At 44.3% G+C, this 13561-nt stretch overlaps 1 protein-coding gene across 10 annotated transcripts in view; it reads left to right on the top strand.

Moving 5' to 3' along the window:
* CEP170 (centrosomal protein 170) overlaps positions 1-13561 on the top strand; it is a 350277-nt gene that overhangs the window by 68427 nt on the left and 268289 nt on the right. For all 10 annotated transcript variants that reach the window (XM_029593969.1, XM_029593972.1, XM_029593975.1 and 7 more), the window contains exon 4: positions 9092-9170. In XM_029593969.1, coding sequence (XP_029449829.1) covers positions 9092-9170 — 79 coding nt within the window. The remainder of the gene's footprint in view (positions 1-9091; positions 9171-13561) is intronic.

The following is a 13561-nucleotide window of genomic DNA, read 5'->3' on the forward strand; positions in this document are numbered from 1 at the left end:
GAGCCACCATCGAAGAAGTCCCGTACAGAATTGGCACGGACCATTCCAGCTACCGGGACATCGAGGCCACCCTCACCCAATTGGGGCTTGGGAATCGCGATTCCGCCTGTAAAGGTGGTCCCTCCGACTGTGCTTCCGCCTCCCTCTTCCGTCATGGAGCCGGGGCTGCTTGCTCCAGGTCTCCAGGAAGAACTGGACCGGCTGGTCCAGGAGGCCATCAACAAGGCGATGCAAAGGCTCTTGGTTCCTCCGACACCGGCACCGAGAGAGGAACTGGTCACCGACCCGATGACAGCAGCGCTGGCACCGCTGCTATCCCGGATGGAGGCGCTCATGACCGCCCTTCCACCGGTGATTCCCGGGTCTCCGATGGCTCCATTGCGCTCCCCATTGACAGCTTCATCGGGAGGAGAAACACCATTCCGCATTCCTCCTTCGGGAGTATTGCCTCAGCCATAGATGCCAATTCGTCCCTCGCCACCGATTCATTCATCGAGGGCGATACGCACATCGGCACCATCGATGCCTTCGATACCGGCACAGATGCCTTTCAGGCCGTCCACGGTGTCCCCGGCGATTCCTTCGATTTTCTCGGAGCCTCAGCTGGGGCCTTCGGGTATCCAATCCCCTTCTCGTCCTACAGGTCAGTCTGCTGATCCTTATGACACCTGGGGTGATGATACTTCCACAGACACCGATGACTTACCTTCACCTCCCTCTCCTACTGAAAGTAGAAAGCGTTCTCCTCCACAGGACCTTTCTTTTATTAATTTTCTGAAGGAAATGTCAGAGTTGGTCCCTTTACAGCTTCAGACGGAGCAGGATGATAGGCACCAGATGATGGAGCACACTCCAATTCCTGGATGCCCCTAAAGTGATCACTTCTTTTCCCGTTCATCAAGTTCTTCTTGACCTCCTCAAAAAGAACTGGGAAAACCCAGGATCCATTGCCCCAGTCCATAGAAAAGCTGACACTACCTATTTAGTACAGTCAGCCCTCGGCTTTCAAAAATCTCAGCTCGACCACCACTCGGTTGTGGTGGAATCGGCTCAAAAGAAAGCAAAAAGGATGAAGTCTCACTCATCTACCCCTCCTGTTAAGGAACACAAGTTCCTAGACAATATTGGTCGACGAGTGTTCCAGGGATCCATGCTCATCTCCAGAATTGCTGCTTACCAGCTGTATATGACCCAATACAATAGGGTCATTTTCAAGCAGATACAGGACTTCTCTGAAACCCTGCCTGACCAATTCCAACAACAGCTTCAAATCCTTGTCAACAAAGGGTTTGAGGCAGGAAAGCATGAGATAAGAACAGCTTACGATATCTTCGACACCTCTACTAGAGTGTCTGCAGCTGCCATTTCGAGAAGACAATGGGCCTGGCTCAAATCTTCTGACTTTCGGCCAGAAGTACAAGATAGGCTATCTGACCTACCATGTGTAGAAGACAATCTGTTCGGTGAACAGATCCAGCAAATAGTGGCTGAATTAAAGGACCATCATGAGACCCTTAAACAGCTCTCATCGATACCTTCCGACTTCCCCTCAAGACAGCCCTTTAGGAAGGACTCTAAGAAGTCATTCTTCCGTCCAAGGAAGTACTATCCTAAACCAGCAAGGTCCCGAACTATGAGGCCTTCCCAAAAACCTCAGCCTCGCCAGGCCCGAAAGCAAAAGCCACAAGCAGCTCCCCAGCAGGGGCCTGTTTCAAGTTTTTTACTTTCCCTTGGAGAGCAACAGCCTGATTCCTCTGCCAAGCATACCAGTGGGAGGTCGATTGTGCCACTTTCACGGCATGTGGCAATCATTCACAAACAACCAATGGGTGCTAGCAATCATTGCTCAAGGTTACCACCTAAACTTTCTTGCTCTTCCACCGGACTCACCACCTCTGCAAGCATGGAGAGTATCCGACCATTCTGACCTTCTGGAACAGGAGGTTTCCCTTCTTCTCCAGTTAAGAGCAATAGAACCCGTCCCACTCTCACAGCAAGGCCTAGGGTTCTATTCCCGGTACTTTTTGATCCCCAAAAAATCCGGGGGAGTTCGTCCAGTTCTGGACCTACGTGCTCTCAACAAGTACCTACAGCGAGAAAAGTTCAAGATGGTAACCTTGGGCTCGCTTCTACCTCTTCTGCAAAGAGGAGACTGGCTCTGCTCTCTGGACCTTCAGGATGCATACACACACATTGCAATAACTCAGCTCATCGCAAGTACCTCAGGTTTTTAGTAGGCCCAAAGCACTATCAATACCACGTGCTTCCGTTCGGCCTAGCATCGGCACCACAAGTCTTTACCAAATGTCTCGTGGTTGTCGCAGCTTTTCTCAGGAAAGAAGGTGTTCACGTCTACCCCTATCTGGACGACTGGTTAATCAGGGCTACAACCCAGCAAGCCGCTCGATCTAGGATTTCTCGTCAATTACGAAAAATCCTATTTAGTCCCATCTCAAACCTTGTCGTTCATTGGGGCAGACTTGGACACCTTGCAGGCAAAAGCCTTTCTTCCTCAACAACGAGCGCTAACCCTCATGTCTCTCGCTCACAAATTGCAGTCTCAGCATACAGCAACAGCTCGCCAATTCCTCGTCCTTTTAGGACACATGGCGTCCTCAGTCCATGTCACACCTATGACCCGCCTGGCCATGAGGCTCATGCATTGGACTCTGAGGTCACAATGGATTCAAGCTGTTCAGCCTCTGTCGACCATTGTCCACATCACCGACTCACTCCGTCTGTCTCTCGCCTGGTGGAAAAATCACAACATTCTCCTCCAGGGACTGCCCTTTCAAGTGCCAGATCCTCAACTCATTCTCACCACCGATGCTTCCAACCTCGGGTGGGGTGCCCACGTGGACAATCTACAGACACAAGGGTCTTGGTCTCCAGGGGAAGCCAAACATCAAATAAACTTCCTAGAACTTCGAGCAATGCAATATGCTCTCAGGGCTTTTCAGGAACGCCTGTCAAATCACATCATCCTGATTCAGACGGACAACCAGGTGGCCATGTGGTACATCAACAAGCAGGGAGGCACAGGCTCCTTCCTTCTGTGTCAAGAAGCTGCGCAGATTTGGGCAGAAGCGCTCTCCCACTCGATGTACCTCAGGGCCACCTACTTGCCGGGAGTGGACAATGTCTTGGCAGACAAACTGAGTCATGTCTTCCAACCGCACGAGTGGTCTCTCAACCCCTCAGGAGCCGTCTTCATCTTCCAACAATGGGGTTATCCCCAGACAGACCTCTTTTCGTCCCCTCAGAACCACAAAGTCGACAACTTCTGCTCCCTCATTCGGAGCGAGCGCTCTCCGCTCAGAGATGCATTCTCCCTCTCATGGGCAACTGGTCTGCTCTATGCATTCCCTCCACTTCCTCTTCTCTCGAAGACTCTCGTGAAGTTACGTCAGGACAAGGGAACCATGATCCTGATAGCACCTCACTGGCCACGCCAAGTGTGGTTTCCAATACTTCAGGAGCTATTCATCTGCAGGCACATTCCCTTGGGAACGGACCCGCATCTGATCACTCAAAACGATGGATGCCTACGCCATCCCAATCTTCAAGCCTTGTCTCTGACGGCATGGATGTTGAAAGGTTAATCCTTCAACCACTTAACCTTTCAGATTCGTTTTCTCGTGTTCTGATTGCTTCACGGAAGCCTTCCACAAGAAAATCTTATTCCTATAAATGGAAAAGGTACACATCATGGTGCACTTCGCAGTCCCTTGATCCCTTTTCCTGTCCAATCCCAAGGTTTTTGGACTATCTCTGGCATTTGTCGGAGTCAGGTTTAAAGACCTCTTCAATCAGAAAGCATGTCAGTGCGATAGCCGCCTTCCATAAAGGTGTCTGGGATGTTCCTATATCAGTACAACCCCTCGTAACACGCTTTTTAAAGGGCTTGCTCCATATCAAGCCACCTTTACGTCCTCCGGCCCCTTCTTGGGACCTCAGTCTGGTTCTTGGTCGGCTCATGAAACCACCATTCCAGCCTCTTCACTCCTGTGACCTAAAATATCTCACATGGAAAGTGATTTTCCTTTTGGCTATCACTTCAGCTCGCAGGGTTAGTGAGTTACAGGCCTTAGTTACCTATCCGCCTTACACTAAGCTCCTGCAGGATCAGGCGGTACTCCACACTCACCCTAAGTTTCTACCTAAGGTAGTTTAGGAATTTCACATTAATCAATCCATCATACTGCCTACCTTCTTTCCCAGGCCCCATTCCAATCCAGGGGAGCAGGCTTTGCATACCCTTGACTGTAAACGGGCTCTAGCGTTCTACCTAGACCATACAGTTGCCCACAGGAAAAGCACTCAATTGTTCGTCTCTTTCCATCCCAAGAAATTAGGGCAACCTGTGGGTAAGCAGACTATCTTCTCCTGGTTGGCGGACTGCATATCTCTTTGCTATCAGCAAGCAGGCATTCCTTTTCAAGACCGTGTCAAAGCACACTCTGTGAGGGCCATGGCAATTTCAGTAGCACACCTACGATCGGTGCCGCTTCCTGACATTTGCAGGGCTGCCACCTGGAGTTCTCTCCACACCTTTGCAGCCCACTATTGCTTGGACAAAGCTGGGAGACAAGATTCCATCTTCGGCCAGTCTGTCCTGTGTAACCTATTTCCAAAGTGAAGTACCAACACCCTTCCGCCTGCCCGGTGGGGTTCAGGATGCCCTCTACCAAATTCCACCCCAGTTGTTGTGCCTGTTGCACGCCGTTGAGTACATTTGGTGCATGTTCGGACATCCTCAGCTCGGTACTCATCCATATGTGAGGACTACCATCCTGCTTGTCCTGTGAGAAAGCAAATGTTGCTTACCTGTAACAGGTGTTCTCACAGGACAGCAGGATGTTAGTCCTCATGAAACCCGCCCGCCGCTCCACGGTGTTGGGTTCGAAACGTTTTGTTATTTTATTTTTCGGCCCTGCCTGTAGCTTTCAAATAAGACTGAAGGGGGACCCCTGCTGGCTGCAGGGTTAGTGCCATGCTGGGCATGCTCAGTAGGGGCCAGTCAAAGTTCTGGAAACTTTGACAGAAGAGTTCCGTGATTGGCCTCCATCCTGATGATGTCACCCATATGTGAGGACTAACATCCTGCTGTCCTGTGAGAACAACTGTTACAGGTAAGCAACATTTGCTATATTGGTAACAGGTATTTGTAGATATGGAGGCGTGTTGTGGGTAGGGATGGTGTTTTGGGGTTATGGGTGTGTGTATAGGGGAGTGGCTTGGAAGGTGTGTTTTGGTGTTGTATTTCTCTGTTTCAGTTTTTTTTCCCATGTATTTATCTTCATATGTTGCTTTGTGTTAGCCTACTGAAAGAGTGATTTTTTTTTTTGGGGGGGGGGGGGGGGGGGGTATTTTTTTTTTTTTTGAATGGAGTGCTGGTCAACATTCTTTGGCCTGTAATTGTTTCCCCTAGAAAACAATGGGGATTTTTAGGAGGCTTGCTTCTCTGAAAGTTTTCTAACTTTGGTCACTTTTATGTCAGTTTGATGATCCTGTTGACTGGAAGGTAGGCTATTGCCTGAGCAGTGTTTAGTAGATTCTTTATGAATTCCCAGTGAAGTGACATGGGGAAACATTAAAGCTCATACTGTTTAAAATAATTGGAGCATCAGTAGCCAACCTCAGTCTTGCTTGCCTCTGTTGTACAGATTCACAAGGATGCAACTTGGAGTTTATTCCATATATTTACCCCAAAATTGTATAAGCACAAACTCTCATTAGAACTTTTAGATTTGCCTTCTCTGTGCTGCAGGGGTTGTTCTGGTGTTAAAGCCCAGCTCTTTTTTTTTTTATTGTGTTTTGAAAATGCATATTTTTTTTTCACTCCATTTCTTACTTGTGCTCTATAGAAGTTTGACTTTGCAGACCACACTTAAAATAGCTAGTTAATTATGTCAGCTTGATTCTGTTAATTATTTTTGCTATAAAGTTAATTACATGTAATTGCTGTTCTCGGAAGATAGCTTGCTAATAGTCATACAACATACCCATCTCTTCTGTTTTTTTAAAGTGCTGCCCATGTTCCCTTATTTTTATGCTATTAAAAAGAAACAGAGGATGGTTGTTTCCTGTTGCTCTGTCATCATTTAGCACTGTGTAAGAATTGAGTTTTGGGGAGATCTCCACTGAGCAAGTCACACAATGGTCCCTGTGACCCATTGTTTTAGCTATTAAAATGTAATCCTTGATTGTAAGTAATTGCTTTTAACAGAATGTCTATTTGGGATATAGGCTTTGGTGAGTCAGGCTGAATGTTGAGTGCTTTGTGTGTGATCAGTTTTATTTGAGATTTTAACACTGTAGGGCACAGTTAGTGGTGGGGGTAACATCATGTAGTTTTTTGTGCATTGAAGATGTTCCCTTTAGGGTCAGAGAAAATTAGTGCCCAAAAGTAACAATTTTTCATTTTTTGGTCTGAGCTACTATTCAACACATCAGGAAGCCATACTTCAGTTCTGGATAAGATATCTGCAGCAGCTATATCCTCATGCTCTCTAAATAAAGGATGCTTTCAACAGAATAATGTTCTGGATGGGAATTAGATGAAACTAATGTAATACTACCCTAAATGCCACTCAGGGTGCTTAGATCTGCTTCTAAAGCCATACTTCATGTTTACTTGGTGAAAGACATTGAATTACAGGGTACCTGTATGTACACTTTGTGGTAGCCCATCACTTTTGGAATGCCTTTTCATGTAATATATGGTTGACAAAGGTTTATTGATTTTTTTTTTTTTTTATAATCTAGTAAAATTCTGGTTGGTTGCATCTGTTTTTTAAACCATTTAATGATAAGTTATATTAATTATAGTTTGGGCAATTATTCTTGACTTGTTTTAAATTAGGGTTGCTTGTTTAGTTTGAGATTTTATGAGTACAGTTCATTCTGAGTTCTTATATGTCATGGAATGTGAGTCCTTTGGGCTGTGGTGAGGTTGGCACTGCCCGGCTGGCAAACTAGCTAGGCCTTTGCCGATAACAGGCAGACGCACTAGGACAAGAGCTAGGCTTCACCTGTACCAGCCTCTTCCATCATAGGTTGAGCCCTTGGGTTCTGAAGCTGGCAGGACTTAGGCGAGGGTCCCGTAGAGAGCGATCAGACGGAGTCCATAAAACCAGGCCAAGGTGAGGGCAGGAGGAGATCAGGCAATGTCAGTATCCAGGCAAAGGACAAATCCGAAAGGCAAATAGAGAGAGAGAAAAAGGAAAGGAGACTAGCAAGGAGCGGGACTGGAAAAAGACAAGGCTGGGGCAGGAATGATGCAACATGCACTGCAGGCAAAGCATAACAGGGGACCTGTTGCTGAGGCTCTGGGTGGTAGAACTAAGCTTTCTTATATACTAAAGCTGGGATGACATCATCAGTCAGCACTCACAGGAAATGCTGGCTACATGGTCTATAAAAGGGCTACAGGAAGTGCAGGTGGTTTCAACCAGGTCCTAGGATGCAGCATGTTTGAGACGCTTTGCCAGAAGTGCTTGGAGGTAAGGGGCATTACAGTGTATATGTTTTTAATGCTGGTTTATGGTATACTGTATTTGGTTCTTATGCCATGGTAATTAGTGTCTGTCTGTTTCTAAATTTTTATCTTATGTATTTTGTCTTTCATATTGTGTATATTATTTTGTAATTTTATGTTTTTACTTTCCCACCTTGAGCATTTTTTTTTTTATGGAAAGGTGGGGAAAAATACATATAAATCCATTAAAAAATGAATACAGAGTACTCCTGAATGATATTTACGTTACAAGTCATATTTGTAGAACATATCCTCCATTTTTATTTTGCATCAGTTTACATGGGTTAAGATTTCAGAAGGAAAATGTGACAGTTGATCAGTTACGTCAATACAGGTTATTTATTTATTTATAAATATTTCTAAGCTATCTTCCTGATTCGAAAATCTTACAGAATGGTTTATAATCTAACATATGTAGTCAACCAATAATCATAAAAACCCAACAATCACCTCAAGACACCAGCGACCCACCCCGATGCCAGGCCTTCCTATTTGCAGCTGGGACACTGCCGCTACTGCATGCACCCATAGGTGCAGAAGCTCGTGCTCTCACTCTGTTTATAGACTCCGCAGCAGGAAACCTCTGGCGGTGCTGTATGATGCCGTCATAGCAGATCACCTCTATGAATACAAACAATAGGAAAAAAAGATGTACACTAACCAAATCTTTCTTACCAGATTTATACATTAGTATATTTTCTATCAGAGTAATTTAAATTAATTCATAAGGTGAATGAAAGCACTTGTTAGACTAATAATATTGTAATCACTAGCTAGTTACTTGGGTGGTTTCATATTAACCAAAAGAACATTTAAGTTTTAACCACTAAGCCAAGTAAATAGTATTAGCATGGTTATATGGTGTACATGGCTAATGAGTTTTAAATGGCATAATCAGATTAAATGTGTCTGATTTAATTGAAATCTTGTGATTTGCCTCCTGAAGCACCAATACTGGATAATGGGCATATGACAAGTTTGTCTTGAGAGACTGATTTACAGTCAATGAAACAATCCATTATCAGTCTGTGAGATAACACTCCTGCAGCAGTAACAGCTAATCAATGATCCTAATTAGACAAGATTTTAATGCTTATTTTAGAAGCTAGATGTGTAGTTTTTGAGTGGAAATGGATTTAGAATCCTCTTTCCTTTATCTATGATGACTCATTCAGTCTGGGATTCCCCACTGTCACAGAGCCAATCAGTATATCTACTTTCTAAAGTTATGTCTAAATAAAAATGATACCTGTAATTGCTCATCTGTATTGTATGTTAGATGAAGCAAATTAATGTTACATAAATATATATTAAAATACATGCAAGTTAGATTATAAAATCTTGTGTAAAATGTGAAATTGTTGTAATGAGTACAGCTAATTGCTGTGACAAAAAACTTTCCACAAACTATTGTGTACTATAGATATATTTGCTTAATTCTTTGATACTATTGAATAATGACTGCAGATTTTCAGTGGTCTTGGTATTTATTGATAATGGTCTTGATGCTAAATTAAAAGATAATTATATCTAATATTTTTTTTTTGGCAGACATTTGTGAATGATGTACGGATTCCAGAGCAAACATATATTACCCTGAAGCTTGATGATAAACTGAGATTTGGATATGATATCCTTTTTTATCTAATCCATTTTATACATATTACTGCAAAGTATTTTCTGAGAAAAAGGATGTGAAGTCCTTACAGTTGGTGACGACATCTGATAGGTGCCCTGGTTGGTGAAGATTTTTATTCAAAACTTCTACAAATATTATAGCTGGAGTATGGCCTAGAAGAGAGTTTGTATGAAGGAGGCCTTTGACTTGTTTCTGGGATCTTTAAATGGTTGATAAAGTTTTGAATATTTTAGTAAAAATCCTGAGTCTTGACATTATCGTGAAAAGCTGCTAGATGGCATAGTGAATGGTAACAGAACCCTGTGTATGTAAACCACTGGAAGTTTATGAAGGGAATTTCTAATGGGTTCTATAGACAGTGTCTCCTTTAAGGAATTAGGGGCGAAGGATCTTCTAAAGCAGGGCTTCCCAAATGTTCAGCCAATGTGACCCCATTTTAGCACTTTAAAATTTACACAACCCCAGAGGACAACCAAACCTAATTCGCGAGGGTGTAGTTTGCCTCCAACAATCCCTCCACTCACCATTCCTGCACTCCAACTGAACCCCTCTCTCATCCTCCATTCCCCTCCACAGGGCCTCTCAACCTTTGCCCCTCCAGCTGATCCCAGCTTACATCCCTCAGTTCCTCTCCCCTTCCCAGCCTAGCCTCTCACTCACCCATTCCAGATTTTTACATCCTCCCCACTGAACCTCTCTCACCTCCAAGCCATTTTTGTAACCCCAATTGATCATATGTCACCCTTCCTCTCTCGTTTCTCCCATACCTCCACAGTTGATACGCTCACCCCTAGCTCCTCTCTTGCATCCCCCCTCACCTTCCACAGCCAATCCTTCTTCCACTGATCCAACCCTCAAACCCTTCCTGTATCTGACCCCTCCCTTCAAACAGCCCCCATCCAAACATCCCCTTGACTAGGATCAGCAGCTGTCTGAATTGGAGGGGCCTCTGTAGCCCATGCAGTTCAAACAGCTGATGTCTGACCTGCGCCACGCCGACCCTCGCAGCAAGATGCACCCCGGGAACAGCAGACTGGCAGGGAGCTCAAGTTCCGCCGGCAGAAGACTACACACCTGCGCCACCATGCTGATTGGGCTGAGTTGGGAGGAGGCGGGGGACAGCATGCGAGAGGCAGAGATGCTATATTTGCTCCATTAGACGCACAGACATTTTCCTCCCATTTTGGGGGGAAAAAAAGTGTGTCTTATGGAGCGAAAAATACGGTATATCTTTTGGAAACCATAGCAAACTGCTATCCAAGAAGCTCTTGGTTTGCTTCTCAACCTTAAAAACTGCTGAAAGAGGAGCTCTCCTCCCACTTAGAGGCCAATTCGATTAAACGTGTTCCATGAAAGGAACGAAGGTGGGGCTTTTACTCCTTGTACTTCCTGATTCCAAATAAAACAGGGGGATGCCTTCCTATCCTAGATTTAGGGTCTGGAAGAAATTCCTGGTAAAGGAAAAGTTTAAGATAGTTTTATTTTATTTATTTATTTAGACATTTTATATACAGTCATTCCATGTAATGATCACAATGGTTTACAGAAGTAATATTCATAATTATTAGCTTCCCTAGGCAGCTGAATTCCCTTCCTGGAAAAAGGAGCACTAGTTATGCTCCCTGCATTTAAAGAGAACTTACTTCCTGTGACCTGGAAATATCTATATGTGGGTGTATTTCAGATTTATAGTAGGGAAGCACCAACATTATACTGTTAGGTCTAGTGTCTTGGCATTTTGTGAACACCCATTGCAATGGCTACTGCAAGACACGTCTACTCAAATTGGGGGTCACATATTTACCTACCTGGATGATTGGCTGGGCAAGAGCACATCTCAAGAAGATGCCTTCAAACCACTGAGCAAAATCATCTGAGTATTGTATTTATTTATTTATTTATTTAGAGGTTTTTATTTACCGATGAACGTTGGGAACATCTCATCGGTTCACATAAAACATAATTCAGCAACAAGTGCTTTACAGTATAACAATGAACTGTTGGAAATAAGGAAGGTATAATTATCAACAAGTTACAGAAAGAAAGTCATAGAATGTAAAAGAAAGGCTTAACAGTGTCATTATTTACACAATTTACAATATGTCACTTTTTACAAAAAGAGGCATTTTCTATAGAGAGGATGGGAGGACGGGGGGGGAGAGGGGGTCATGTGAGGGTGGGTTGGTGTTCAGTGAAAGATTGTTTGAATAGGTAAGTTTTCGGGTCTTGTTTGAATTTTTTAGGGCATGCTTCTTGTTGTAGTGAAGGGGAGAGTTTGTTCCAAAGGGCGGGGCAGCTAATGAAAGTGCCTGAGCTTTAGTGGAGCTGAGTTTGGAGTCTTTGGGCGAGGGGGATATTCAGTATTGCTCAGTGTTGCTGTCTTGTAGGTCTGATGGCATTGTGAAATGTAAGGCATTCATTAAGCCAATGCATATTTTGGTTGTGGAGGGTTTTGTGGACCAGAGTGAGAGTTTTGTAAGTTACCTGCAGTAACCTTCCAGTTCTTGCAGTGACTGGAAGCCAGCGGAGGTGTTGGAGAACGGGGGTGATGTGGTCACGTTTGTGGGTGTTGGTTAGGATCCAGGCTGCAGCGTTTTGGAGGAGTTGGAGTGGTTGCAGCATGTTTTTGGGTAGTCCTAGGAGGAGGGCATTGCAGTAGTCAATTTTGAAAGAATGAAGGCCTGTACGATAGTGCGGAAGTCATTGAGGTGCAAGAGGGGTTTCAATTTTTTGAGCAAATTAAGTTTGAAGTAGCAGGCTTTGATTGTGTTATTGATGAACTTTTTGAGGGTGAGGTGGTTATCAATGGTGACGCCGAGGCTGCGCACCTGTTGAATGGATGCAGTAGCGGAGAGGTGGGTATTGGATTGTAGGGTTAGGGGAATGCTTTGTGGAGCAATGTGGAGAAGCTCTATTTTGGTGGTGTTGAGTGCAAGGAAATTGTTTGTCAACAGGATGTTAATGATTGGTAGTGTGGAGTTCCAGGTCTCAATAGCTTTGTGAAGTGTGTCGTGTATAGGTATGATAATTTGCACATCATCAGCATAGATGAAGTGTGGTAGGTTAAGTTTAGATAGAAGATTGCAGAGGGGAAGGAGATAGATGTTAAACAGTGTGGAAGAGAGGGAGGAGCCTTGAGGAACACCTTGGGAGAGGGGAATAGGTTTGGACGTGTGGTTGCCTATTTGGACACTGTATTGTCTGACCTGTAAGTAGGATTGAAACCATTGGAGAGCTGTATCTGTGATGCCAATGTCGCTAAGGCATTCTATTAGTATTTTGTGGTTGACAGTGTCAAAGGTGGAAGAAATGTCAAGGAGAATCAGAATATGTGAGAGACCTTTGTTGAGGCTTTTAAGGATGTAGTCAGACAGGGAGACAAGTAGGGTCTCAGTGCTGTGATGTCATCTGAAGCCGTATTGTGACTGTGATAGTATGTTGTTTTCGTCTAGGTATTCAGTTAATTGACGATTGATTGACTTTTCTAATATTTTGGCTAATAGTGGAAGGTTTGAAATGGGACAAAAGTTGGCAAGGTCGGAGGGATCAAGTGTGGGGTTTTTTTAAAGTCGGTTTAATAATGGCATGTTTGAGGTTTTTGGGAACGATGCCTAGTGTGATACATCTGTTGATAATATTGGAGATTGGCTTGGCAATAGTGTCAGGGATGGAGAAGAGGGATTTTGTGGGGAGGGTGTCAAGTGGATGTGTGCATGGTCTCGTTTTCTTGATGATCGAGTTAACTTCCAATGATGAAGTGGTATCGAGTATGGGAAAGCTAGTGTTGGTGTGGTCGAGGGGGCGATTGGTGGGTGCTTGGATGGGGGGGAAGCGGGACATGATGTTGACAATTTTACTGTGGAAGTATATGGCCAGGTTGTTGCATTTGTCTTGGTCGTCTGTGTCAGAGGGTGCAAAATCAGGGGTGGATTTTGTTAGATTGTTTGCTAATTCAAAGAGGGCACGCGAGTTGAATTGGAGGTTGTGGATTCTGCGTGAGTAGAAGTCTCTCTTGTTTTTTTCTATAGTTGTTCTGTATGTTTGGAGGAAGGATCGAAAGGTGCGTAGCTGTACAGAGATGGGATCTTTTTTCCAGTTTTTCTAATTTTCTGAGGTTGTGCTTCATAGTTTTTAGTTCAGAGGTGTACCATGGTTGTTTTTTGGTTTTCGTTGCATCAATCGTGCAAGATTGCATGGGGCAGAGTTTGTTAGCTATGGAGTCTGTGCAGTGGCTCCAAGAGTTAAGGGCGGTGTCAGCATCGGTGAGGTTAAGTTTGCTAAGTTCAGTAGTGAGGGCTGTTACTAGTTCTTCCTGGTTGCAATTATGCCTAAAGTGAATGGTTTTTTAATTGGATTGTGAGGGTGTAGCGGTGTTATTTATG

Source organism: Rhinatrema bivittatum, chromosome 3, assembly GCF_901001135.1.
Source record: "Rhinatrema bivittatum chromosome 3, aRhiBiv1.1, whole genome shotgun sequence".
In the NCBI taxonomy this organism is placed as follows: Eukaryota; Metazoa; Chordata; class Amphibia; order Gymnophiona; family Rhinatrematidae; genus Rhinatrema; species Rhinatrema bivittatum.